At 36.2% G+C, this 26178-nt stretch overlaps 1 protein-coding gene across 1 annotated transcript in view; it reads left to right on the top strand.

Moving 5' to 3' along the window:
* LOC123548584 (ran-binding protein 9-like) overlaps window positions 1–14703 on the top strand; it is a 39681-nt gene extending 24978 nt beyond the window's left edge. Inside the window, exons 8-12 of the mRNA XM_045335962.2 lie at window positions 653–765; window positions 1174–1821; window positions 7076–7227; window positions 8159–8270; window positions 8917–14703. Of these exons, the coding sequence (XP_045191897.1) occupies window positions 653–765; window positions 1174–1821; window positions 7076–7227; window positions 8159–8270; window positions 8917–9047 (1156 nt within the window). The 3' untranslated portion in view covers window positions 9048–14703. The remainder of the gene's footprint in view (window positions 1–652; window positions 766–1173; window positions 1822–7075; window positions 7228–8158; window positions 8271–8916) is intronic.
* Window positions 14704–26178: the final 11475 nt, after the last annotated feature.

Consider the following 26178-nt stretch of genomic DNA (forward strand, 5'->3'; position numbering starts at 1 on the left):
CCCATTTTATTTTTTTTTCCGATGCTAACATTTTCCTATGTTATTTTTATTTTTATTCCCTTCTCCTAATGCTCATTTTTGGAAAATCTTCCGTAACCCAAGTTATTAAAAAACTCTGGCCTCAGTATATTACTACAACTATTATCTAAAGAACTGTATTATGTGATGGGGCTGAATATTTGTCAGTCTGTTAGTAAATTAGTTTCTGCTTAGTAAATTGAGCATGCTTTTACCTAAGTATTTTGAGATCAGTTGGTCAAAGGTGAAGGTCACAGTGAATGAAAATCTATTTCTTTTCACTATTTTGTGAATGCTATGGCCTATGATGCTCAGACATGGCAGACAAATTGTTCTGGGCAGTAAATACAGACAGTCAAGAGGCCCTGAAATTTCCTACTTCTTTGATCAAAGAGAAATCTTGTTTTTAGGGAATAAGGTAATAGATCAAAGTTCCAGTAACCATGAGGCTGAAAAGTACAGATCCAGTTACCTTCAACAAGCTGTCATGTGGGCAAATGTTTTTTTGTTGTTGTTGTTTTTGTTGTTTTAAGAAAAAAAAAACAGGACTTGTCAGTGGAGGAGATATATCGACGCCAGTACCATTGTTTAATTGAGTCAGTTGTGTTCAGTTCAGAGTTTCTTTATATTTCAGTATTGTCTCCACCTACCTGGTACACCATGGCTACTGTGCCACTGCTGAAGCATTTGCAAAATCTACTGGCCAAAAAATAGATGAGGAAATTGCATCCATCAAAAACAGACAAAGTATTTTTCTATTCTTCCTAATTAAACCTGTTCCTTGACATTCTTGTAAAGATACATTTTTAGCCATCCAGTTATGTTACACCTTGTGCAGAGGGGTAGTGAAAAGCAAATATTTCTGGATAAGATCTAGATATTATTAGTAAATATTTCAGCATTTCACATGATACTGTTAAATCTGATCAGTATTTTTCATGGATTTCTTGTTCATGTCAGTCCATGAAAATGAAGTCTTTGGAACATCTTTCCTTTTTTTTTCAGTTTTCTTAAAATATGAATCCGTGTTTGAATGTCCCTTCCGCGTAGAATACCGGTACAAATCAAATAAGATAAACTGAAATGAGGTGGTGGTGTAAGGAAGTTTGAATAATTTCTGTGTATATTACATTGAATTCTATATTTCAATTATAGGAATATCAAAGTTAGTGTTAGCAGGCCGTATGGGAGAAGCCATAGAGACTACACAACAGTTATATCCTGGTTTGCTGGAACGCAACTCTAACTTATTATTCATGCTGAAATGCAGACAGTTTATCGAAATGGTGAACGGATCAGACAGTGAAGTACGTGGGGCAGCATTAAGGAGTCCTAGATCTCAGCACGGGGGCAGTAATCGCTCCAGTCCGTCACGTAGCCCCATACATCACACACACTCCCCCAGGGTAAATCCCTTGGCAGGGGGAACTAACTCAGGGAATAGTAGTCCAAACAGAACAAAAACTCTGAAATCACACTCAAATTTTCAGACTCCCCCTCAGACTTCAAACTCCAGCCCCGCCCTAAACCCCGCCCATACCAACAGTGTAACCAATAGCAACAGTACAAATAACCAGTCAGACTTGAAAACTATATCGGAGGAAAATATGAATGTAGTCAACACAGCCAATTCAAATTCAAACAGTGTTACTATAAATGGAGCAGAGACTCGTTATATTGAGGATGTTGAAATGTTGGATGGTATAGCGGAAGATGAAAATAGTGTTGTGACTAATGGAAATAGTGCAAACGGACAATACATGAATGGAAACAGCTGTCCACAGGATAAACATGATGACATGGGTAAGCTGATGTACCGGTAAACCGAATTATAGAACTATTTTTTTGCTGTAAAAATTAACTGATTTTGGGTAAAGATGAGTAATTTTATACAAGTCAGTATTTTTAGCTCACCTGTCACAAAGTGACAAGGTGAGCTTTTGTGATCGCGCGGTGTCCGTCATCCGTCCGTGCGTCCGTAAACTTTTGCTTGTGACCACTCTAGAGGTCACATTTTTCTTGGGATCTTTATGAAAGTTGGTCAGAATGTTCATCTTGATGATATCTAGGTCAAGTTCGAAACTGGGTCACGTGCCGTCAAAAACTAGGTCAGTAGGTCTAAAAATGGAAAAACCTTGTGACCTCTCTAGAGGCCATATATTTCAAAAGATCTTCATGAAACTTGGTCAGAATGTTCACCTTGATGATATCTAGGTCAAGTTCGAAACTGGGTCACATGCTTTCAAAAACTAGGTCAGTAGGTCTAAAAATAGAAAAACCTTGTGACCTCTTTAGAGGCCATATATTTCACAAGATCTTCATGAAAATTGGTCAGAATGTTCACCTTGATAATATCTAGGTCAAGTTCGAAACTGGGTCACGTGCCATCAAAACTAGGTCAGTAGGTCCAATAATAGAAAAACCTTGTGACCTCTCTAGAGGCCATATTTTTCATGGGATCTGTATGAAAGTTGGTCTGAATGTTCATCTTGATGATATCTAGGTCAAGTTCGAAACTGGGTCATGTGCGGTCAAAAACTAGGTCAGTAGGTCTAAAAATAGAAAAACCTTGTGTCCTCTCTAGAGGCCATATATTTCACGAGATCTTCATTAAAAAATTGGTCAGAATGTTCATCTTGATGATATCTAGGTCAAGTTCGAAAGTGGGTCACGTGCGGTCAAAAACTAGGTCAGTAGGTCAAATAATAGAAAAACCTTGTGACCTTTCTAGAGGCCATATTTTTCATGGGATCTGTATGAAAATTGGTCTGAATGTTCATCTTGATGATATCTAGGTCAAATTTGAAAGTGGGTCACGTGCCATCAAAAACTAGGTCAGTAGGTCAAATAATAGAAAAACCTTGTGACCTCTCTAAAGGCCATATTTTTCATGGGATCTGTATGAAAATTGGTCTGAATGTTCATCTTGATGATATCTAGGTCAAGTTCGAAACAGGGTCATGTGCGGTCAAAAACTAGGTCATTAGGTCTAAAAATAGAAAAACATTGTGACCTCTCTAGAGACCATACTTGTGAATGGATCTCCATAAAAATTGGTCAGAATGTTCACCTTGATGATATCTAGGTCAAGTTTGAAACTGGGTCATGTGCCATAAAAAACTAGGTCAGTAGGTCAAATAATAAAAAAACTTTGTGACCCCTCTAGAGGCCATACTTTTCATGGGATCTGTATGAAAGTTGGTCTGAATGTTCATCTTGATGATATCTAGGTCAAGTTTGAAACTGGGTCAACTGCGGTCAAAAACTAGGTCAGTAGGTCTAAAATTATTAAAATCTTTTGACCTCTCTAGAGACCATATTTTTCAATGGATCTTCATGAAAATTGGTCAGAATTTTTATCTTGATAATATCTAGGTCAAGTTCAAAACTGGGTCACATGAGCTCAAAAACTAGGTCACTATGTCAAATAATAGAAAAAACAACGTCATACTCAAAACTGGGTCATGTGGAAAGAGGTGAGCGACTCAGGACCATCATGGTCCTCTTGTTACTGAATGATATCTGATACAGTCATAAAAGAAGCAGTGTGTAAAAAGTACCTGTTAAACTGTGAATTTGTTGTTCTGTTCTTGCTTTTTGAAGGTGGTTCATTCACAGATTTCTCTTTTATGTAAAAGTGATAGTAAAGTATTTGGAAGAAAGTCATAAATATCAATTACAATATTTATTAAGGACATTCAGAGTAATGTGCACCGCTTTTTTTTTTACAACTCGGTCCAAAAAATGAATTTGACTACACTTGTTTTAAGTTTTGCATTTTTATGATTTTTGAGTTGGCTAAAGGCTGAAAGCCTTTTGACGAGTCCTTGCTGTTCAGCGATTCTCTAAATGGGCCGAATAACACGTGAAGGGATGTAGTTCCATTAGATTTCTCAAACTTCAAACAGTTCACTGCATGAATGAAGTTAAGTTGTGTCAATTCCCTTTGCTATGACCAATATACGATGTAATCTGTCATATTTATGACTTGTAATTGTGCAATACTCGAATGTAACTCATTAAGCATAAATGTGCATTTTAAGAATTGCGCAGGCTTACAAAGCTTGGGTAACATCCAGCAAAAGACAAAAAATAGTTCCACAGGGCTCCAGATAAGATGCGTATTAGCGTAAATTACGTATAGAAATAATGCAAATGCGCATGTCTAATAATTTCTAAGCGTATAAAAACGTATATAAAATTGCAGAAATGCACACAATGCTTTTTTAAAAACAAAATCTGAATCGTCTGGATGCGTTAGGTAACATAGCCGATCAGCCTTAATTCTCCCACATTGAACGTAAACACGCATCGTATGATTTCTATAAACTTTGCGTGGGTTGAATTTTGCAGTCAGTAAACGGATAAATTATCGGAAGAAGAAGCTCTTACTGGTTTGTTTAGTTACTGATTTTAATTCTTATTTTTCGAGAAATAAACAAATCGGCGAAACATTAAATTGTATTTTCTTGTAGTTTTTGAAATCGAAAGTAGATCCTCTATGTTTGGCTGCTTTCAGGAAACGAAACAACTTTTTTATGAAAAGATTTAAATAAGAGGTAATTTAACCATAAACTTCAGTGTCAGATACTGCCAATTGCTGCTAAATGTCTTCGTATCATCACAATTTGTAAAATATATTGTTGAAAACTGGAGAAAAGTGTAATCGTATCCGGATATAATATTTTGGGTAAATATCGAGCTGTGTTATGAAATTTTAAGAAAAAAACTAAAAACAAACTGAAACTGGTAGACTATACTGTCAGTACATCAATCATTAGCTGACTCAGGCCCTTCAGGCCTTTGATTAAGATTGATACACATTTTTAATTCCCCGCCGTGGCGGAGGGATTATAGGAATGGTCTGCGTTCGTCCCTCCGTCCGTCTTTCCGTCCTTCCGTCCGTAACAAAATCGTGTCCGGTCCATATCTCCTAAACCCCTTGAAGGATTTTCATGAAACTTGGGTCAAATGATCACCTCATCAAGACAATGTGCAGAACCCATGAGTCAGCCTTGTCGGTTCAAGGTCAAGGTCACAACTCAAGGTCAAAGGTTTGAGCCTGCCATTTTGTGTCCGCTCTATATCTCCTAAACCCCTTGAATGAATTTTATAAAACTTGGGTCAAATGATCACCTCATCAAGACGATGTGCAGAACCCATGAGTCAGCCATGCCGGCTCAAGGTCAAGGTCACAACTGAAGGTCAAAGGTTTGAGCCTTCCATTTTGTGTCCGCTCTATCTCTTAAACCCCTTGAAGGAATTTTATAAAACTTGTGTCAAATGATCACCTCATCAAGACGATGTGCAGAACCCATGAGTCAGTCATGCCAGCTCAAGGTCAAGGTCACAACTTAGGGTCAAAGGTTTGAGCCTTCCATTTTGTGTCCTCTCTATATCTCCTAAACCCCTTGAAGGATTTTCATCAAACTTGGGTCAAACGATCACCTCATCAAGGCGATGTGCAGAACTTATGAGTCAGCCATGTCGGCTCAAGGTCAAGGTCACAACTGAAGGTCAAAGGTTTGAGCCTTCCATTTCGTGTCCGCTCTATATCTCCTAAACCCCTAGAAGGAATTTTATAAAACTTGAGTCAAATGATTACCTCATCAGAACGATTTGCAGAAATTATGAGTCAACCATGCCAGCTCAAGGTCAAGGTCACAACTAAGGGTCGAAGGTTTGAGCCTTCCATTTAGTGTCCACTCTGTATCTCCTTAACCCCTTGAAGGATTTTCATCAAACTTGGGTCAAATGATCACCTCATCAAGAACTCATGAGTCAGTCATGTCAACTCAAGGTCAAGGTCACAACTGAAGGTCAAAGGTTTCAGCTCTGTATCTCCTAAACCCCTTGAAGGATTTTCATGAAACTTTGGTCAAATGATCACCTCATCAAGACGTTGTGCAGAATTCATGAGTCAGCCATGTCAGTTCAAGGTCAAGGTCACAGCTAAAATCAAAGGTTTACCCTTTCACTATCCATAGCAGTGGGGGGGGGGATTTAGCTGTCTTTCAGACTGCCTTGTTTGTTGTCGGGTATTGCCTTAATGGCTGTATTGTAAAAAGCTGTGAAAGATTTAGTTCAGCCATTGGTACTAGAGCATTATCTCCCTATTTTGTACTTAATTTTCTTTTGTATGAGCACTAACTTTAAAGCCAGTGAAAGGAAAATTATGGGACATAGTATAATGGCCCGCCCGCTTAGCTCAGTAGGTAAGAGCGTAGGTCTACGGATCTCGGGGTCGCGAGTTCGATCCTCGGGCGGGGCGTATGTTTTCCGTGACTATTTGATAAACGACATTGTGTCTGAAATCATTAGTCCTCCACCTCTGATTCATGTGGGGAAGTTGGCAGTTACTTGCGGAGAACAGGTTTGTACTGGTACAGAATCCAGGAATACTGGTTAGGTTAACTGCCTGCCGTTACATGACTGAAATACTGTTGAAAAACGGCGTTAAACCCAAAACAAACAAACAAACATAGTATAATGATAGATAGCAATGAGAAGAAGTTCAGAGTACAATAAGCATACTACAATTTTTATTTTACCTTCTGTACTTATTTTTTTGTCCTTACTAGAGTGTTTATAAACTGTGAAAGAGAATGAAATGAAACTTACTGGTATTGTAGTGGTAGATGGTGATATGGGTAACAGCAGAGGGCATGGCACAAGAACTTCATAAATCTGTCTGAAATCATTTTTGAATTATCTTATTATACAGTATAATTTCTGCAAACAGAACCTTTTCGATTACTGAAGGAAGAAGTTCTATCAGTGATGGTAATGATTGCTTGTGCAAAACCATTAATTACTGATTAAACCCATTCAGAATGATTCCACTCGTAAACATGGACTGCTCATATTAGATATTTGACCAGAGACTATTTCAGTTGTCAAATTTTCACAGCCAAGTAGATGTTCATGATTACAGTTGAAATTAACCAATGGTTATGGTGCATTCTAAGACTGGTGTACGAATTTGATTTAAAAACATTGAACCAGTCCATGAATTATATAAAAAAAACAGTTCCTTCTTCAACTTAATTTGTTTCAGAAATTGACCCTCCGTCTCAGAAACGCCAACTGTGTGGAGGTAGTCAGTTAGCCATAGAGAAAATGTTGCAGTTTGGTCGAGAATTACAGTCGATGAGTATACGACTGAGAAAAGAGTTTGGTAAATGCGAAGGAAATAAAAAACAATTACAGGTCAGTCTGCCAGTTTCTCTTTTAAATAAATAATATGTATATTCTATCATTGTTCCGCCATTTAAGGAACGGTGATGCCAATTGCTTTGATTCTGTCACTTAATACTACTCAAAATTTACTTATCAGGGTTCATAGGAGGAAGGATCTTTACAAAGCTGTGTTGAACACATCATCAGTTTAACAAGAAATACTTTATATCTGCTTTTGTTTAGGAATTGAAGTTAGTAGATGTATGAGAGAGAAACATTCTTGCACACTGGATGGGTGTTCCTAGTGTTGACACATGGGCAGGAAAATCCCTGAGGTTATAGAATTACTCTCGTTCTTCAGTTAACTTTACAACAAACTGTGTTGGGAATTAATGCTGTTATAAAACGGAATTCTTAAAAGAGAGTCATTTTATTTGTAGAATACAGTATGGAAGAAAATGTGTGTATCACTGTTGGTACAGATGGGTATGTCCAGCTGTCTTGCTATCCAATCTGCACATGCAACTATTGATCAATTCTTAATGTTCCAGTTGTACAATTAGAACTGTATTGCTGAACATGTTGCAGTTTGGTTGCTTCTTACAGTTGCATGCTAATACAGCCTAATGTTGTCAATAATACAAGTATTGAGTTGTAGGTACATGCCTTCTTAACTCAGTATGGAGAGCCCAGATCTATAGATCATATGGTCCAGAGTTTGATCCCAGGGTCAGGCATAGGTTCTCTATGACGATTTGAAAGAAGACAGTGTGTCTGAAATCCATTTCCTTCCACATCGTCTTCATGTAAAGAAGTTGGCTGAGTAGGTTAATACTGGTACATAATCCAGCAATGATGGTTAGGTAAACTGCCAGAGGTTACATACAGACTGTTGAAAAAAGGTGACGTCAAAAAAAAATATATATATGTAAATAGACATGTTCTGATTTCTTTTCTCTAGGATGCATTTAGTTTATTAGCCTACTCGGACCCATGGACCAGTCCAGTCGGTGCTCAGTTAGACCCAGTACAAAGGGAACCAGTATGTGCGGCCTTAAATAGTGCCATTCTAGGTAGGTCGATCAGGGAACAGTGATATTTATGAAAAATTGGAATATTGCATACTTGATGTATAGATATCAGGAGGCTGAGTTTATCAATTGAGCCATATTGTCAACCTTTATGTCTAAAAGTAATGCCAGATGTATAGCTTACATATTTTAAGGGATATAGACTGTGTTCATATATAACAGCAAATTAGCTGAATTGCAAATTTGCTTAACAGTCTTAGGACTGTAAACAAGAACTTGGGTGTTTATAGGCAAGAACTCGGGTGTTTATAGGCAAGAACTAAGGTGTTTATAGGTAAGGAGTAAGGTGTTTATAGGCAAGAACTAAGGTGTTTTTAGGCAAGAACTAAGGTGTTTATAAGCAATAACCAAGGTATTTATAAGAAGAATAGAGGGTTTTTTTTTAATGATAAGAACAGAAGTGTTTATATTTATATTGCTAAATTTTGTCGAAGTCATCAAAATTACATTCAGTTTGCTGGAGAAATCAATGGGGAAAAAAAGAGACTGTTCATTAGATAAAACAAAGGTTCATAATTACGTTGCTGAAGTTTATGAAAATCAAAATATGCTGAAAGATGATAGTTTTAGATAACATGGCAGGAAAATAGCTTACTTCAAGTGGTATATTTCCTGTTTTTCTTTACAGAATCCCATGCTCTGCCAAACAAGCCACCGCTAGAACTTGTGATATCACAGACAACAGAATGTATGAAACTGATGTCTAAGGCCGGCATTGCCTCAAGTGCCTTCTCAAGTACACAAGACTATCTCCATTGACAACACACTGTTTTATTGCAACACCTTTTTCCGTAGCATCTCATTGAATACATGTTAGAGTTTGAATATCTTACAGTATCCATTGACAACAGACAATTTTATTTCACCTTTTCCGTGGCATCTTGTGAAATATAGTACAAATAAATTAGGATATTTTGGCAGGAATGTTGAGAGTTGTAACTTGCTTAAAAGGATAATTGAGGTTGAGGACCAGTCTAAAGACGCAGCAATGTCATTGGTTTATTTCAAGACCTCTCTCAGCGGCAGCCAGTCAGATGCTAGAGTTTTGAGACTGGTCTTCAGACTCGAGCTTTATGATCTTGGACCTTCTTGTAATGTTTTGAATGCAAGGCTGGAGTATATGTGGGCTAGGTATAATAGCTTTACGCCGGTGGCATGTTGTTATGAAGATTGTAATTAAAGTAGTGTTGTTTCTGATTTTATATAGCATATGCTGGTATAACATAACTCTTGTTTTACATAAAGACTGATATAAAAGAGAGAATGTTTTGTAACTTCAGATGAAGCATTTTGATAGAACTTTCAAGTGTTGTATTAACTGTAGAACTACCACAGTGTAAATGCTAAATTGATTTTGCAAAGCTGTTTAATTTTTTAATGCAGACCTATTTACATTTCTGACACTAAATGAAACATGGGTGACATGTGTAATATCCTAAACACACAATAGAAGGTTAGGGGTTTATGAGTTTGGTTAGTTCTGATAATGGTTTGACTGTTGTCAAGTTGTAAAAAGTCTTCTTTCTGGTATCTTTCTTTCCTCTACACCTAGAGAAGTTAACTGTTTGGTTATTACAGAAGACTAGTGATATAGGTTAATGCTGGGCCACTTAACCACTGTTGTTGAGAATAGCATCAAATTGAAAAACTTGATACACACCCATAATTACCATGAAGTTTGGTAACTTCTTATGGTCCTGCATTATTTAGTCCATAATTTAATCCATTGAGCACATGACTTTCTGATTCATCTGCAGAATGCCAAAACGATAAACAGAATATGCAGTCAAACAGTAATTTCCATTTGTCACGACAGGTCAGCTATGCGAACACTTGAAATTAATATGTTAAATTGTCTAGTTTGTATTTGCTGGAGTGTGTGTGTTGGAATCAGTAATTTCAGTAAACATTACTGCTGCTGTTAACAACACCACCGAAGAGCAAACACATCTGTGTAAAGAGAAAAGTATTTTCCAATTAGGTTAAATTTTTGTAAATCCTTCAAAATCTTCAACCCTTGTACAAAAATTTTAGTCACCCCAGTCGTGAATTAGGTTACACCGTATTCTCATTTTATCATCTGTGTACATGTAACATAAATAGAACATGGTACCATATATACTCTGGAAACATCACAATACTGGTATTGTCATGACCAGTTTCTGTCGGGAGGAGGTTGCTGCCATAATTTTCAAATTAAAACTGAACATTCCAAAAAATATTCATTAGCTTTTCCCAAGGTTCTTTGAGGTAAATAGAATAAATTATTCACATTTAAACTGAAATCGACAAAATTTTACAGTATTTATTTCTATGCTTGTTCCTATTTTATTCAAAACAACAATAAAGATTAGGTAAAGATTACTGTGTGAAACTGGTATGAGCGTTGTTGTACCCCCCGACAACAAAGTTGTAAGGGGGGGTATACTGGTTTCAGGTTGTCTGTCTGTCTGTCCGTCCGTCTGTCTGTCTGTCCGTCTGGTCGTCTGTCCGTAGACGCAATCTTGTGCGCACCATCTCTCCTTATCCCCTTGACAGAATTTAATGAAACTTCACACAAGTGATCAGTACCAACAGTAGTTGTGCATGGGGCATGTTAGGTTCTTTTAGAAAAAAAATTGGCAGAGTTATGGGACTTTGTTTTTTTGTTACTATACTATATACATAGACACAATCTTGTGCGCACCATCTCTCCTCATCCCCTTGACACAATTTAATGAAACTTCACACAAGTGATCAGTACCAACAGTAGTTGTGCATGGGGCATGTTAGGTTCTTTTAGAAAAAAAATTGGCAGAGTTATGGGACTTTGTTTTTTTGTTACTATACTATATACATAGACACAATCTTGTGTGCACCATCTCTCCTCATCCCCTTGACACAATTTAATGAAACTTCACACAAGTGATCACTAACAACAGTAGTTGTGCATGGGGCATGTTAGGTTCTTTCAGAGTTATGGGACTTTGTTTTTTTGTTACTATACTGTATAAATAGACACAATCTTGTACGCACCATCTCTCCTCATCCACTTGACACAATTTAATAAAACTTCACACAAGTGATCAGTAACAACAGTAGTTGTGCATGGGGCAAATTAGGTTCTTTCAGCGACAAAAATTGCAGAGTTATGGGACTTTGTTTCTTGTTAACATACTATGTACATACAGTCTGCATATGCAATCTTGTGCGTGCCTGATCTACCGAACCCTTACACACAATTTAATGAAACTTCACACAAGTGATCAGTACCAACCCTAGTTGTGCATGGTGCATGTTACATTCTTTTAGATAAATATTCTGCATAGTTATGGGACTTTGTTTTTTGTTACTATACTGTATACATACAGTCTATATACATACAGTCCACATAATTATGCAATCTTGTGTGCGTCAAATTGCAATGTACTGTGTCAGTGCATGCGGGGGGTACATTCATCACCTTTAGTGATAGCTCTAGTTTCAAAGTAGTTTGGGTTAGTTTTGGTAAAGAGAAAATTTGATTTTCGATACATTACTGTTCAATAAATGCGAAAGGTTTTTAGTGGTCTATGGTGGGGTAGGAAAAGTGGGGTTGCTCTTTTGCAAAAATATGAATGTATTTCAAAAACATGGGTTTGAATCAAGGAAAATATGACAAGAGTATTCTAGGTTATGATTATAATGTTAGTATTTATTAGTACCATTGTCTTTCTTAGGAACTACACCTGGTTGACCAACCCTGCCTGTCAAAAATTATGCCTTGAACTGAAAAAAGAAGGAAAGGCCGGTTCTTCCCCTTTTGTGCTTTTTTTTTTTTTGTTATGTTTATTCCTTCTTTCTGGTTGTACTGATACTAGTAAAGACTTACTTTAAGTAATCCAATACTGTTTATCCTTAAATCTATTTGATTTCAAGATTCAAACATGTTTGTTTTATTATACATAATTTTTAGCTTTTAGCTCATCTGAGCACAAATTGCTCATTGTGAGCTGTTGTGGTCACTTATTGTTCGTATGGCATTAGGCCATCTATATACTATTTTTTTTTACCGACATCTCCTTTGGGTATTGTTGGACATTGCTGAAACTTGGCATTGTGTTTCTTGGATGGTTGTCTACCAAAGTTGTTCAAAGAAATCCATTCCATATAGAACTTTGGAAACGGAAATATTTTCAGAATCCATTTGCCAGAGTTCAAAATAATTTCACAGAAATGTTCTTCGGGTGACACTCTTATCAAGATTTTTAAAATTTAGTCCAATTTATCAAAAACATGATCACTTTGGGACATGGTAATTTCCCCCTGTATGTATTTAGAACTTTAAAGCTCTTCTTGTCAGATACTGCTGCCCTGATTTTGAAAAAAAATCACTAAAATCTTACTGAAGTGACCTGCAAAGATAATTGGAGTTAATCCAATTCATTAAAAACCATGGCTGCTTGAGGTCTTTGTCACTTTGTTATATATCATGGAAACTTAAAAAAAAAAAGACTTCCTGCCTTGTCGGCTTGTCTGATTTTAAAACAATTTCACGCAAATGTCCCTTGATTGACGCTGTACCAGGATTGTTCAGATAGTTCCAATTGTCAAAAATCATGGCCTCTATGGTTAAAAATAATTTTTTATGTTGAACATCTCCTAAGCCACTGGCTTGATTTTGAAATAATTTAACACAAATGTGTCTTGTGTGACCTACTACGAAGTTCAGATGTTCAGATTATTTCAGGTCATAAAAACATGGCTGCCAGTGGAAATCATCGTGTCAGAAAGGACTTAAACAATTTTAAAAAAATCACTTTTCTTGGATGAATATTTATTAAAGATTGTTCAAATTTGTCCAGTTTATCAGAAAAAAATATGGCCACCAAAGCTAAAACAAGAAAAATTTTCAAATGCAATCTAAACCTCTGGTTGGATTTTGAAATAGTTTCGCAAAAGTGTTCATTGCATGGTAATACACACAGATTGTTAAAGCCATTTTGATTTGTCATAAAAAAAGCATGGCTGCTGGGTGTGGGGATGTTAGTTTTCACTGTATAACAAAATGCCTCTGAAACGCAGGTGAGTCACCTAGGCCTATCATGGTCTTCTTGTTTAATAGATTGCAGTGGTGTAATTTTGGGTATGGTAAACTATTATCATTGCAGGGGAGGTTAGGGAAATGTCCTGTCAATATTTTATGTATTGTGATGTTGATAAATGTAAATATGTAATGTTATATCTCCTGTGTAAGAGTATTCTACATGCATTATAAACTAGGTTTGTAGTGTGGTAATAGCTGAAGTTTCCTGTAACTTCCTTGTAAATATTTTCATGTAAACAACAAAAGAGGCACGCCTCTAGAGTGATGTCATATTATTTGATATTTAGAAATCGGGTATTATTTGACAGAAAATTGTAAATTAAGTATGAAGACAGGTTTTTTATCTGATATGTTATTTTGACATTGATATTGAGGTGAATCCTCTCAAAGCTTGATGAAATGATCTGAATGCTGTAGCAATTAACAAGTAAAACAACCCTAAAACATTTGCAGTTCCTTCATGAGATTGAATGCAGTTGCTTTTGAGTAAAATAACTTGTCACATTTCGGCATAGTCTAATGATTATATATGCATAAAAATAGAATAGTTGAAAGTTCCTTTTGGAGTAAACTCTCCAACAGGACAGGCAGAGTAACCTGGTTACGACAACACATCCACGTCCAGATGATTTGACAGATGGCATTGCAATTAGTATAAGAAATTTTGTGAGTTTTACTCCCTTTGGTCACCAGTTGCATAGCATTTCCAGAAATTTTAATGTGAAGTCATTACTTACTCTTTTGCTATAAAAACATTTTGTCAGCTGCATTTTGTTATATGTAAGTGTTATTTTTATGATTTGTTATACCCTTACTAACGGGCAAGGCATTCAGTAAGTATTTTATTTCATGAAATAAATATAGTTTTGATTTCTCTCTCTCAGTGTTTTAAGTTCTGAACTTTTAACAACAATCAAACTATAGACCATTCATACCACAAAATTTTTGGACTTACTATATAAGGTGTTGTATAATAAATTCTGATATTGCATGTTTTGGGTAGATACAGGACTTTGTTATTGAGATCTATCAAGTTGCAAATGTAGGATACATGTAATAAGATGAAGTATGGCATAACTGGTTAATATTAACTTTCCAGATGTTTCTGTATATTGCATTGATGTGTGTATATTTTCCAATCGTGTAACTGTACAGTTCTTATGGATTAAATATGTTACGGTTAGTTTTAAATTTGTGTGGTTGTCAAGAGTATGAAGTATTTTGGTGTGAATGGCCACAAGGGATGTTTGGGCAATGTTGTTGTATAATTTTACCACACTTTACTTATTTATGAAATTTTATGAAAAAAAGATAATTTCTGTCATAGAACAATAAAAGGAAATCTGAAAACACTTTCTTTATTCTTATTAGCTCATGTGAGTTTTTCTGATCGCTCGATGTCCGGCCTCTGTCGTCTGTCTGTCTGTCTGTCAACATTTGGCTTGTGTATGCGATAGAGGCTGTATTTTTCAACTGATCTTCATGATATTTATTCAGAATGATTACCTTGATGAAATCTAGGCCGAGTTTGAAAATGGGTCATCTGGAGTCAAAAACTAGGTCACTAGGTCAAATCTAAGAAAAACCTTGTGTATGCAATAGAGGCTGTATTTTTCAATTAATCTTCATGGATTTTGGTCAGAATGATAACCTTGATGAAATCTAGGCCGAGTTTGAAAATGGGTCATCTGGGATCAAAAACTAGGTCACTAGGTCAAATGAAAGAAAAACCTTGTGTATGCGATAGAGGCTGTATTTTTAGCTCACCTGTCACAAAGTGACAAGGTGTCAGACGTCCGTGCGTCCGTCCGTAAACTTTTGCTAGAGAGGTCACATTTTTCATGGGATCTTTATGAAAGTTGGTCAGAATGTTCATCTTGATGATATCTAGGTCAAGTTCGAAACTGGGTCACGTGCCTTCAAAAACTAGGTCAGTAGGTTTAAAAATAGAGAAACCTTGTGACCTCTCTAGAGGCCATATATTTCACAAGATCTTCATGAAAATTAGAGAATGTTCACCTTGATGATATCTAGGTCAAATTCGAAACTGGGTTACATGCCGACAAAAACTAGGTCAGTAGGTCAAATAATAGAAAAACCTTGTGACCTCTCTAAAGGCCATGTTTTTCATGGGATCTGTATGAAAGTTGGTCTGAATGTTCATCTTGATGATATCTAGATCAAGTTCGAAACTGTGTCACGTGCGGTCAAAAACTAGGTCAGTAGGTCTATTATAGAAAAACCTTGTGACCTCTCTAGAGGCCATATTTTTCATGGGATCTGTATGAAAGTTGGTCTGAATGTTCATCTTGATGATATCTAGGTCAAGTTTGAAACTGGGTCACGTGCCTTCAAAACTAGGTCAGTAGGTCAAATAAAAGAAAAACCTTGTGAACTCTCTAAAGGCCATATTTTTCATGGGATCTGTATGAAAATTGGTCTGAATGTTCATCTTGATGATATCTAGGTCTAGTTCGAAACAGGGTCATGTGCGGTCAAAAACTAGGTCAGTAGGTCTAAAAATAGAAAAACCTTGTGACCTCTCTAGAGGCCATACTTGTGAATGGATCTCAAAAAATTGGTCAGAATGTTCACCTTGATGATATCTAGGTCAAGTTTGAAACTGGGTCACGTGCCTTCAAAAACTAGGTCAGTAGGTCAAATAATAAAAAAACCTTGTGACCTCTCTAGAGGCCATACTTTTCATGGGATCTGTATGAAAGTTGGTCTGAATGTTCATCTTGATGATATCTAGGTCAAGTTTGATACTGGGTCAACTGCGGTCAAAAACTAGGTTAGTAGGTCTAAAATTATTAAAACCTTTTGACCTCTCTAGAGGCCATATTTTTCAATGGATCTTCATGAAAATTATTCTGAATGTTCATCTTGATGATATCTAGGTCAGTTTTGAAACTGGGTCACGTGCGGTCAAAAACTAGGCCAGTAGTTATAAAAATAGAAAAACCTTGTGACCTCTCTAGAGGCCATATTTTTCATTAGATCTTCATGAAAATTAGTGAGAATGTTCACCTTGATGATATGTAGATAAAGGTCAAAACAGGGTCACGTACCTTCGAAAACTAGGTCAATAGGTCAAATAATAGGAAAACCTTGTGACCTCTCTAGAGACCATATTTTTCAATGGATCTTCAAGAAAATTGGTCAGAATTTTTATCTTGATAATATCTAGGTCAAGTTCAAAACTGGGTCACATGAGCTCAAAAACTAGATCACTATGTCAAATAATAGAAAAAACGACGTCATACTCAAAACTGGGTCATGTGGGAAGAGGTGAGCAATTCAGGACCATCATGGTCCTCTTGTTCAATTAATCTTCATGAATTTTGGTCAGAATGATAACCTTGATAAAATCTAAGTCGACCTAGATTTTATCAAGGTTATCATTCTGACCAAAATTCATGAAGATTAACTGAACAAGAGGACCATGATGGTCCTGAATTGCTCACCTCTTCCCACATGACCCAGTTTTGAGTATAACTTTGTGTATGCAATAGCTGTATTTTCCAATAAATCTTCATGAAATTATGTCTGAATAATAGCCTTGATAAAATCTAGGTCAAGTTTGAATATGAGTCATCTTGGATCAAAAATTAGGTCACTAGGTCAAATCAAAGAAAAAACTTGTGTACGCTATAGAGGCTGTATTTTTCAACTGATCTTCATGAAATTTGGTCAAAATGATTGTCTTGATAAAATCTACGTTGAGTTTGATTATGGGTCATCTGGGGTCAGAAAGTAGGTCACTAGGTCAAATCAAAGAAACACCTTGTGTATGTGATAGAGGCTGTATTTTTCAACTGATCTTCATGAAATTTTGTCAGAATGATAGCCTTGATAAAATTTGGGTCAAGTTTGAATATGGATAAGCTGGGTTTAAAAACTAGGTCACTAGGTTAAATAATGGAAAAACCTTGTGTATGCAATAGGGGCTGCATTTTACACTGGATTTCATAATATTTGTTCAGAATGGTTGCCTTGATGAAATCTAGGTCAAGTTTGAATATGGGTAGTCTGGGGTCAAAAACTAGGTCACTAGGTCAAATCAAAGAAAAACCTTCTGTATGCGATAGAGGCTGTATTTTTCAATTGATCTTCTTGAAATTTGGTCAGAATGATAGCCTTGATGAACTCTAGGTTAAGTTTGAATATGGGTCATCTGGGGTCAAAAACTAGGTCAGATCAAAGAAAATACTTGTTTATACTCAAGATTTTTTGCTCCAATTTTAATGATAATTGGTCAGAATATTTTTTCCATGAAATCATTAGGTCAAACATGTTTACACTGTTATGGTGTGTTATGGTGTGTTTCTAAGGTGAGCGACCTAGGGCCATCTTTGCCCTCTTGTTTTCAAAGGTTTTAAAGTTCTGAAGATGATATTCCGGGATTGTGAAGATAATTTTCTAGGTTATGAAGATGAAATTCCATAGTTATCAGGCTCATATACCATATTTAAGAAGATGATATTTTAAGATTATCCAAAGAGCTGTAAAATAAATAGATTGGCAACTTAAAAGGCATTTGCCAACATCACGTGGGAGCTGAATGAGGTCTCGTTTTACAGGTGTATGAAACAGACAGCAGAAAATTTGTGTCATGAAAAACTTTATCAGATTGTTAGTTTATAATGATGTAGCAGTGTGTACACTCAACAGAATTCCTAATTGGTCAGTTTATATTGTATTACTATTTAATTAATAATGCATGTCTTCACATGAAATTTCACACACCGACATTTGAATAGGTACAGCAGCTAAATATCGATACATTTTTAGCGACTCGCATCCAAAGTAACAGCACTGGGCAGTTTGATCAATGTTGCATATTTTGCACGTGCAGGGCATGTGCACCAACATGCATGTATTCGTTTACACTTTCTGCATTGCTGACGAAAGTCCTACTAGAAAAACATATATAATGGTGAAATATTCACAAGAGAAACGTGTTCGACCTGTCGGGATGCTGCTAGCCGGTGCACATTTACGACATGTGTGATCCTGATATAATTTGTTTGTAGCTGTTACTTTGATAGTTATTTCCATTTTTAGCTCACCTGTCACAAAGTGACAAGGTGAGCTTTTGTGATCGCGCAGCGTCCGTTGTCCGTGCGTCCATGCGTAAACTTTTGCTTGTGACCACTCAAGAGGTCACATTTTTCATGGGATCTTTATGAAAATTGGTCAGAATGTTCACCTTGATGACATCTAGGTCAGGTTTGAAACTGGGTCACGTGTGGTCCAAAACTGTCAGTAGGTCTAAAAATAAAAAAATCTTGTGACCTCTCTACTTTTCAATGGATCTTCATGAAGGTTAGAATGTTCACCTTGATGATATCTAGGTCAAGTTCAAAACTGGGTCATGTGCCTTCAAAAACTAGGTCACTGGGTCAAATAGTAAAAAAACGTGACCTCTCTAGAAGCCATATTTTTTTCATGGGACCTGTATGAAAGTTAGTCTGAATGTTCATCTTGATGATATCTAGGTCAAGTTTGAAACTGGGTCACGTGCGGTCCAAAACTAGGTCAGTAGATCTAAAAATAGAAAAACCTTGTGACCTCTCTAGATGCCATACTTTTCAATGGCTCTTCATGAAAATTAGTCAGAATGTTCACCTTGATGATATCTAAGTCAAGTTTGAAACTGGGTCAGGTGCCTTCAAAAACTAGGTCAGTAGGTCAAATAATAAAAAAACCTTGTGACCTCTCTAGAGGCCATATTTTCTATGGGACCTGTATGAAAGTTGGTCGGAATGTCCATCTTGATGATATCTAGATAAAGTTCGAAACTGCGGTCAAAAAGTAGGTCAGTAGGTCTAAAAATAGAAAAATCTTGTGACCTTTCTAGAGGCCATACTTTTGAATGGAACTTCATGAAAATTGTTCAGAATGTTCAACTTGATAATATCTAGGTCACGATCGAAACTGGGTCACATGCCATCAAAACTAGGTCAGTAGGCCAAATAATAAAAAAACCTTGTGACCTCTCTAGAGGCCATATTTTTCATGGGATCTGTATGAAAGTTGGTCTGAATGTTCATCTTGATGATATCTAGGTCAAGTTCAGAACTGGGTCAATTGCGGTCAAAAACTAGGTCAGTAGATTTAAAAATAGAAAAACCTTTTGACCTCTCTAGAGGCCATATTTTTCAATGGATCTTCATGAAAATTGGTGTGAATGTTCACCTTGATAATATCTAGTTAAAATTTGAAACTGGGTCACGTGCGGTCAAAAACTAGGTCATTAGATGAAATAACAGAAAAACCTTGTGACCTCTCTAGAGGCCATATTTTTCATGAGATCCTCAAGAAAATGGGTGAGAATGTTCACCTTGATGATATCTAGGTCAAGCTCAAAACTGGGCCACATGCTTTCAAAAACTCGGTCATTAGGTCAAATAATAGAAAAACCTTGTGATCTGTCTAGAGGCCATATTTTTCAATGGATCTTCATGAAAATTGGTCAGAATTTATGAACATTGGTGCACGTGCCCTGCACCAGCAAAATATGCTATATTGGTAAAAACGCCTAATGCCAATACGTTGGCCATGAGTGGGCCAAAAATAAATCAATGATTAGCTGCAGTACCTATTCAAATGTCTGTATGTGAAATTTCTTGTAAATACATGCATTATTAACAAAATAGTTATACAATATAAACTGACCGTTGGCTGTGAGTGGGCCAAAAATAAATCAATGATTAGCTGCAGTACCTATTCAAATGTCTGTATGTAAAATTTCTTGTAAATACATGCATTATTAACAAAATAGTAATACAATATAAACTGACCGATAAGCAGTTTTGTCAAGTAGTACTGTGTATATAATTAGTCTATGATATTGATTGTCCGGTTAGCTCCGTTGGTAGAGCTTCTGACTTGCATGCAGAAGGGCGCAGGTTCGAGTCCTGTATCGGGCTCACATTTTTCCGTTCCTGTTACATTGGTGCAGTGAGTGTGGTGGCTAGCCTTGGAATCCTAGAGCTAGGGTGAAGCAATGGCTGGGTTTTCAAAAGAATCTGAGTTTGTCTTTCAAAAAAAGGAGAGAGGAATGTAGCAGTGTGTATATAATGAACATAGTCTATGATATTGATTGTTCAATAAGCTCAGTTGGTAGAGCGTCTGACTTGCAAGAAGGAGGTCGCAGGTTTGTGTTCTGTATCGGGCTGCACATTTTTCCGCTCCTATTACAGTGGTCATGCTGTTTTGTTAGTTATTAATAATTTCCGCATGGGGAAAGAATGAATTCATGATTGGAAGTCTGAAATCAACAGTTGTGGTTTGAAACTGCACCAGATTTGGTTTATTACGTGCCGGTCATATCGCCAGTGTAATACTTAAATCAGCGTCTGTTGATTTGATCATGAGTTGTCAAGCTGATATTCACATGTTGTCAAGTTGATATTTCATTGTTTCCAAGCTGATATGGACATGTTGTTAAGCTGATATTCCAATGTTGTCAAGCTGATACTACATTGTTGTCAAGCTGATATTCAAATGTTATCAAGTTGAAACTACCATACTAGTACTTTTATAGGATCATAAGACACTTTCACAGACCAGGTCCCATACTTCCATTTTGAAATTTGATCTTTCCTTTTCAGTTGGAAATTTTCGAAAATTTGACCTATTTCTGAAACCTATTAATGCCACTGTGGGGAATCACATGATCAAAATAATCTCTAAACCAAAGTTGTATTTTGAAGAACATGAATAAATTTACTGTATGACTAATGAAAATTGTTAAATTATCATGTAGTTGACAATAATGATAGATATCCTGTAATTACAAACACTAAGGAAAATAAGAAGTATCAGTTTCTTGAAGTGTTCCAGATAACCAGAAGGTGACTGTGATTGAAATCTATGTAGTTTAAGGATACTTGTATGTTGGTGTATGATAGGCTGTATCTTAGATTTACAGCAAAAAAATTCTTCAATATTATCCGACATTATTCATAAATTTATTTTGGTTTAGAGATTATTTTGATCATGTGATTCCCCACATATATATAGTGATTTTCATGTCCGTCCGTCCGTCCGTCCGTCCATACGAGGTTAACCAAATGGGACAGTTTCGTCTAGCATCAATACCCCTAACTAGAATATAAGGATCTTACATGCCTGCCTGTGTAAGACGGGGTTTTCCCTATCCGAGGGACAGTATGGAATGGAAAACCGAGCGTTAGCGAGGTTTTTTATCCATGCTGTCCCGAGGGTAGGGAAAACAGCTGTTTTACACAGGCAGACATGTTAGATCATTTTTCTTGCCTACCATGTTCAAAATAGATCGTGGAGACAAATAGGTTTGGGTATTTCCTAACATTATTTATAAAGTTTATGACGTCACAATGGTACCAGTACTATGTGACGTCACCTTAGTGCACGCTATTTTAGACAAGGTTTTTTCCCTAGGGAAAGACAGGAATATCTATCCCCGGCACGTGCTCGGATAAATGTATACTTTCCCCGCTAGGTAGCAGGCGCGTAACTAGGCATACGCAAATACGCACGTGCGTCATTTTCAAATCGCATTTTCAAAAAATAAAAAGTCTAAAATTTCGAAAACTGCATTAAAAATCGATGCTTAAGGGGGATTAGGCATTAAATTCCTATCGATCACAGCTGAATTCTGGAGTTCTTTTAATATCTCAAAATGAGAAGATGTCCCCCACAAAAAGCCGACCGCAGACCTACTTCGTTGAACCGTTTATAACCTTTCATGTATCATGTATATTCCAAATGTAAAATGTAAACAAGCCGCGAATGTTTGAAATGGCTGACTGTGGCAATTCGCCCCCTTAACGCTGACGTTTTTGAAAGCACAAAGAACCCAAAGTATTGTAATAAAGACGAAAAAGTGGCATTGATCACTCACGAACGTGACGTCATTCTAGCGTAAGAGTGTTTTAACAGAAAAAAGCATATTAAATAAAAACGAAAATGCACTATAGTGTAATAAGCTTTGACGTCGACGTCGTATATAGTATACGAGGCGTTGGTCAAATTGATTTGTTTATATAGTAAAAGAAAGTAAAAAAAAAAATATGTTTCGACACATGTGATAAAAAGAATATTATATGTGTGACTTTCCACTTTAATATCTTTAAATCCTTTTTATAAAATTGATAAAATGATCGACAGAGCCTTGCATTTTATTATTTTGTATCATAGCTCGGTGTTTTTTCTTAACAAATTTGGTGCAGGTAATTCGTATACACCGAGTACAGGGTGCGGTAAATAAAAGTGTGCAGGTATTTAATACCCGCACGCTAGTTACCGCATTGTTGGATAGGAAGGTATGCCAGCGTGTCTGGAACAGTAAACAGCGAAGTGTATTTTATTGATTTTCTGCTCTAGCATTGGTTTATTTTACCTGGGCTTTACACATTTGTAAAGCAAGGATTTTAAGTACTCACTGAACTGCTGTATATGGCAGTGTGGAACGCCTACAATTACCATATATGGATGGCTATGATACAAAACAGAAAGAACATTAAAACTCTCGGGTAAACAATTTATACTCGGGGGCTACGCCCCCTCGTACAAATCGTTTACCCTCCAGTTTCAATGCTCTTTCTATTACTTATTCAATTCGTTTGATAAATTCAATATGAAAAAACACTCGTGTAATATCCTCCAGGCGCGTAGCTGCCTTTACGCAGATACGCAGCTGCGTAGTGAAAATCTGGCAAGCATACACAATTCAAATTGCTAATCTATTTCGTTTCAATAAGAAGTCTAATCATGCAACGGAGATTGCTTCATATACAATCATTGCTTACTTCGTACTCTGTTTTTAAAAAGAAGAATGGCGATCTCATCGGGACAAGCAAAATGTGATCGTTAAACATATGTTACATGTTCTTTACCAGTAGGAATTATTTGTATAGCAAACTGATTTATAATAAGTTGATTTAACATGCATTGAAATTCACCAATTGTCTTTGTAGTTTTATAACAATTTATGTATAGTTTTGCAATTTATTTCGTTATCCTACTACATGTATTTGATAACTTATTTTGTAATAATCGTGTGAAATAATACAATCATACGCCATCTATGCTAACGGTTTAAACAGGCAAACTTCTATAACAAAATTATAACACAATGTCAAAAAAAGAATGAAACAATGTTGGCTTTCAAGTTTAAAAGGAATTTTGAATAGGATATTTTTTATAATATTACAGAAATAATTTTCGCACATAATAATTATTAAGTTATTTTCAGACGTCATAGAATATCTGCTATATGTTAAATTTATAATTTACTTAAATGTATACGTAAAGGATATCGACCGAGTACAAGGTCTTCCTCTGCAGGAAAGACCTACGCACGAGCTTCTTGTGAACACCGAGAGCGCGAAGAGCTCGAGGTGTTTTGAGAAGCCCGTGCGCAGGTCTTTCCTACAGAGGCCGATGTATGAGGCCGATACCCGACTTACATACCGTCATTCCATCGGTTACGATTCTGACGAAATTTTATCACAGGCATTAGATCTCAGATGATATAATGAACTCAAAGACAGAAAGGGTTTTCTGACACAGAATATAAACATGTAAGGAATTTATGTTACTTTTAGAAATTTAGAAGTTATGAAGTGATAATTGTTCTCGTAATTTTGTTTATATAGGTGTAGGAAGTGGTTAAACTGCACATGCAAGACCGGGAAGGTATGTTACCCCATCAAATATTACCTGAAAGGTTTATGCAGGATAATAATTGCCTGCCTACCAAAACAGTACTTCCATATCGGTAGACAATATGAAACCTCAGAAAAGTAAAAAATATTTTCATTTTTGTAGAGCAAATTATGGACATTTTTGTGACAAAACACCAAAAACATTCCTAAAAACGATTAAAACCTTTTACTGTTTCCGTGAAGAAACTTGATATAATTTTGAAAAAGGTCACACAAATCTCGTTTTCGAAGAATTTGACGTTTATTTATAAAAGAAAATTTAAAGTATGGTGTACAATTCGCACCATTTAATCGAATCCGCTACGGTTACACGTCTGTTCCAGGAAGACATTCCTGAGCACCTTATTATTGAACAAACGGGACACCGTTTCATTGCCAGATGTGTGTCATTTATGGCTGGATTTTAGAATAACTTTTCTCGGTGTTCATCACATTGATCTGACGTGACGGATATAAAACCAAAGTCCGTAGGTCAAAGATCAATATCACACGTGTAGGTCAAAGGTCAAGATGTCCTGAAAATATACACACATACATGTATGTGTGCTGAAAGTCTAATTTTCTCATTGAAAGAACATCGTTTTTATTCTCACTCGTAGAAGCTTGTCTACAAATGTCAGACAAGAAGGTTATAGAAAGTTTGTCCAGTACCGATTTAAAAAAATATGTATGAGACTGTGCCCCTACTTTGAAAGAAGTGTAGTTTTAAAGAACCTGACTCAATTTTTGAAATATATACCCTTAGTATAAAAGATCGTACTGAGTGTAACTAGAAACCTATGTAAATGGCTTACTTATACTTCAAACATTTAAAGAATTAAGTGGGAGGATGTGTAGTGACAACGTATCATAAATGCAGCTGATATTTTTGAAGATATATCCCTAGATGTTTAAAAATTGTATGGAGCATTACTTGTGTAGTATAAGAGGCGCTCGTAATATAAAAACACATTGGGGACAAATGAAAAGGCACAAATCGCAACCATATATTATTAAAATCTGTGTTGCATTTTATTCAAAGTTTTAAAGTTTATTCAATTGAATAATGTTTTGATTGGAATAGGCTGGAAAATGGTGAATTGTAAAACGTTTTTTGTCTGCCTCAGTGGTAGAGCCACTGGCGCCAGACCAGAAAAAAATGCCTCTGTACATGTTATACCCTACCCCTAGGTATTCTATAAGAACCATGGTCATGAACGGGAAAATATACTTACCCGTTTCAGTCGCACATTTCATACCTAAAACAAGCAGTTCGGTAAAAATGTAATTTGGATATCAAACAAGTGGTAATTTATCTTCCATTGTGTACTGGTCACATTACTTCAATACTTCTTATCTTAGAAAAACAACGCGTAGTTTATAGTTTTTCAACGTTTCACAAAAAACTTGCTTGAACTTCCCTGGTGACTTTCCGTTCTAGATTACAAAACCATTGTGATTGGCTGTTGTGAAAATGTATGTCAGTCGTCATTTTACTACACGTGTTCGCTAAAATGTGAAAATCAGCATAAATGTGAAAAATGAATAAAATAAACAGAACAGATGTAGACTTATGTATGATTACAAATTAAATATCATATACAAGATGGATTTCATTCATCATTTCGAATTTTAGTGTAAAATTGTGAATTTTTTAAATTCTGTTTTTGTTTGTTTATATTTTGCCTAAGGTTAAAGGTCAGTAATTCAAATCCTTCTTTGTTCCATATAAAAAAGGACAACTTCATGTCGTCTTTACGTATCTTTAGAGAACATCACTTTTTCCTACACCAGTTTTTCATGAAAGTTCTATCACAAATTAACGAAAAAATGAAAAGAAAATAGGGGGTTGAATAGTTCCTAGTGAAATGCCAGTCAGTTGTGGTCTGCTACCCTAAAAATGGCGCATATTTGCTCTCCTCCGCGCAGTAAACACCTACTTCCGGTTTCGATCTGCAAAACTTGCCATGTGGGTTGTATGAACATGAAAACCGTCTCATTTCATGCAGAATGTATTCTAGTAGCGAAAAAGTGTGATTAAAGCACTCGTTCTACACGAATTTGCGCAGAAAATGGGAACATTAGGATCTATTTATTATGGACTTCTTTCGACTACACCACGGAAGCA

The sequence above is a fragment of the Mercenaria mercenaria genome, chromosome 6 (genome assembly GCF_021730395.1).
Source record: "Mercenaria mercenaria strain notata chromosome 6, MADL_Memer_1, whole genome shotgun sequence".
Classification (NCBI taxonomy): domain Eukaryota; kingdom Metazoa; phylum Mollusca; class Bivalvia; order Venerida; family Veneridae; genus Mercenaria; species Mercenaria mercenaria.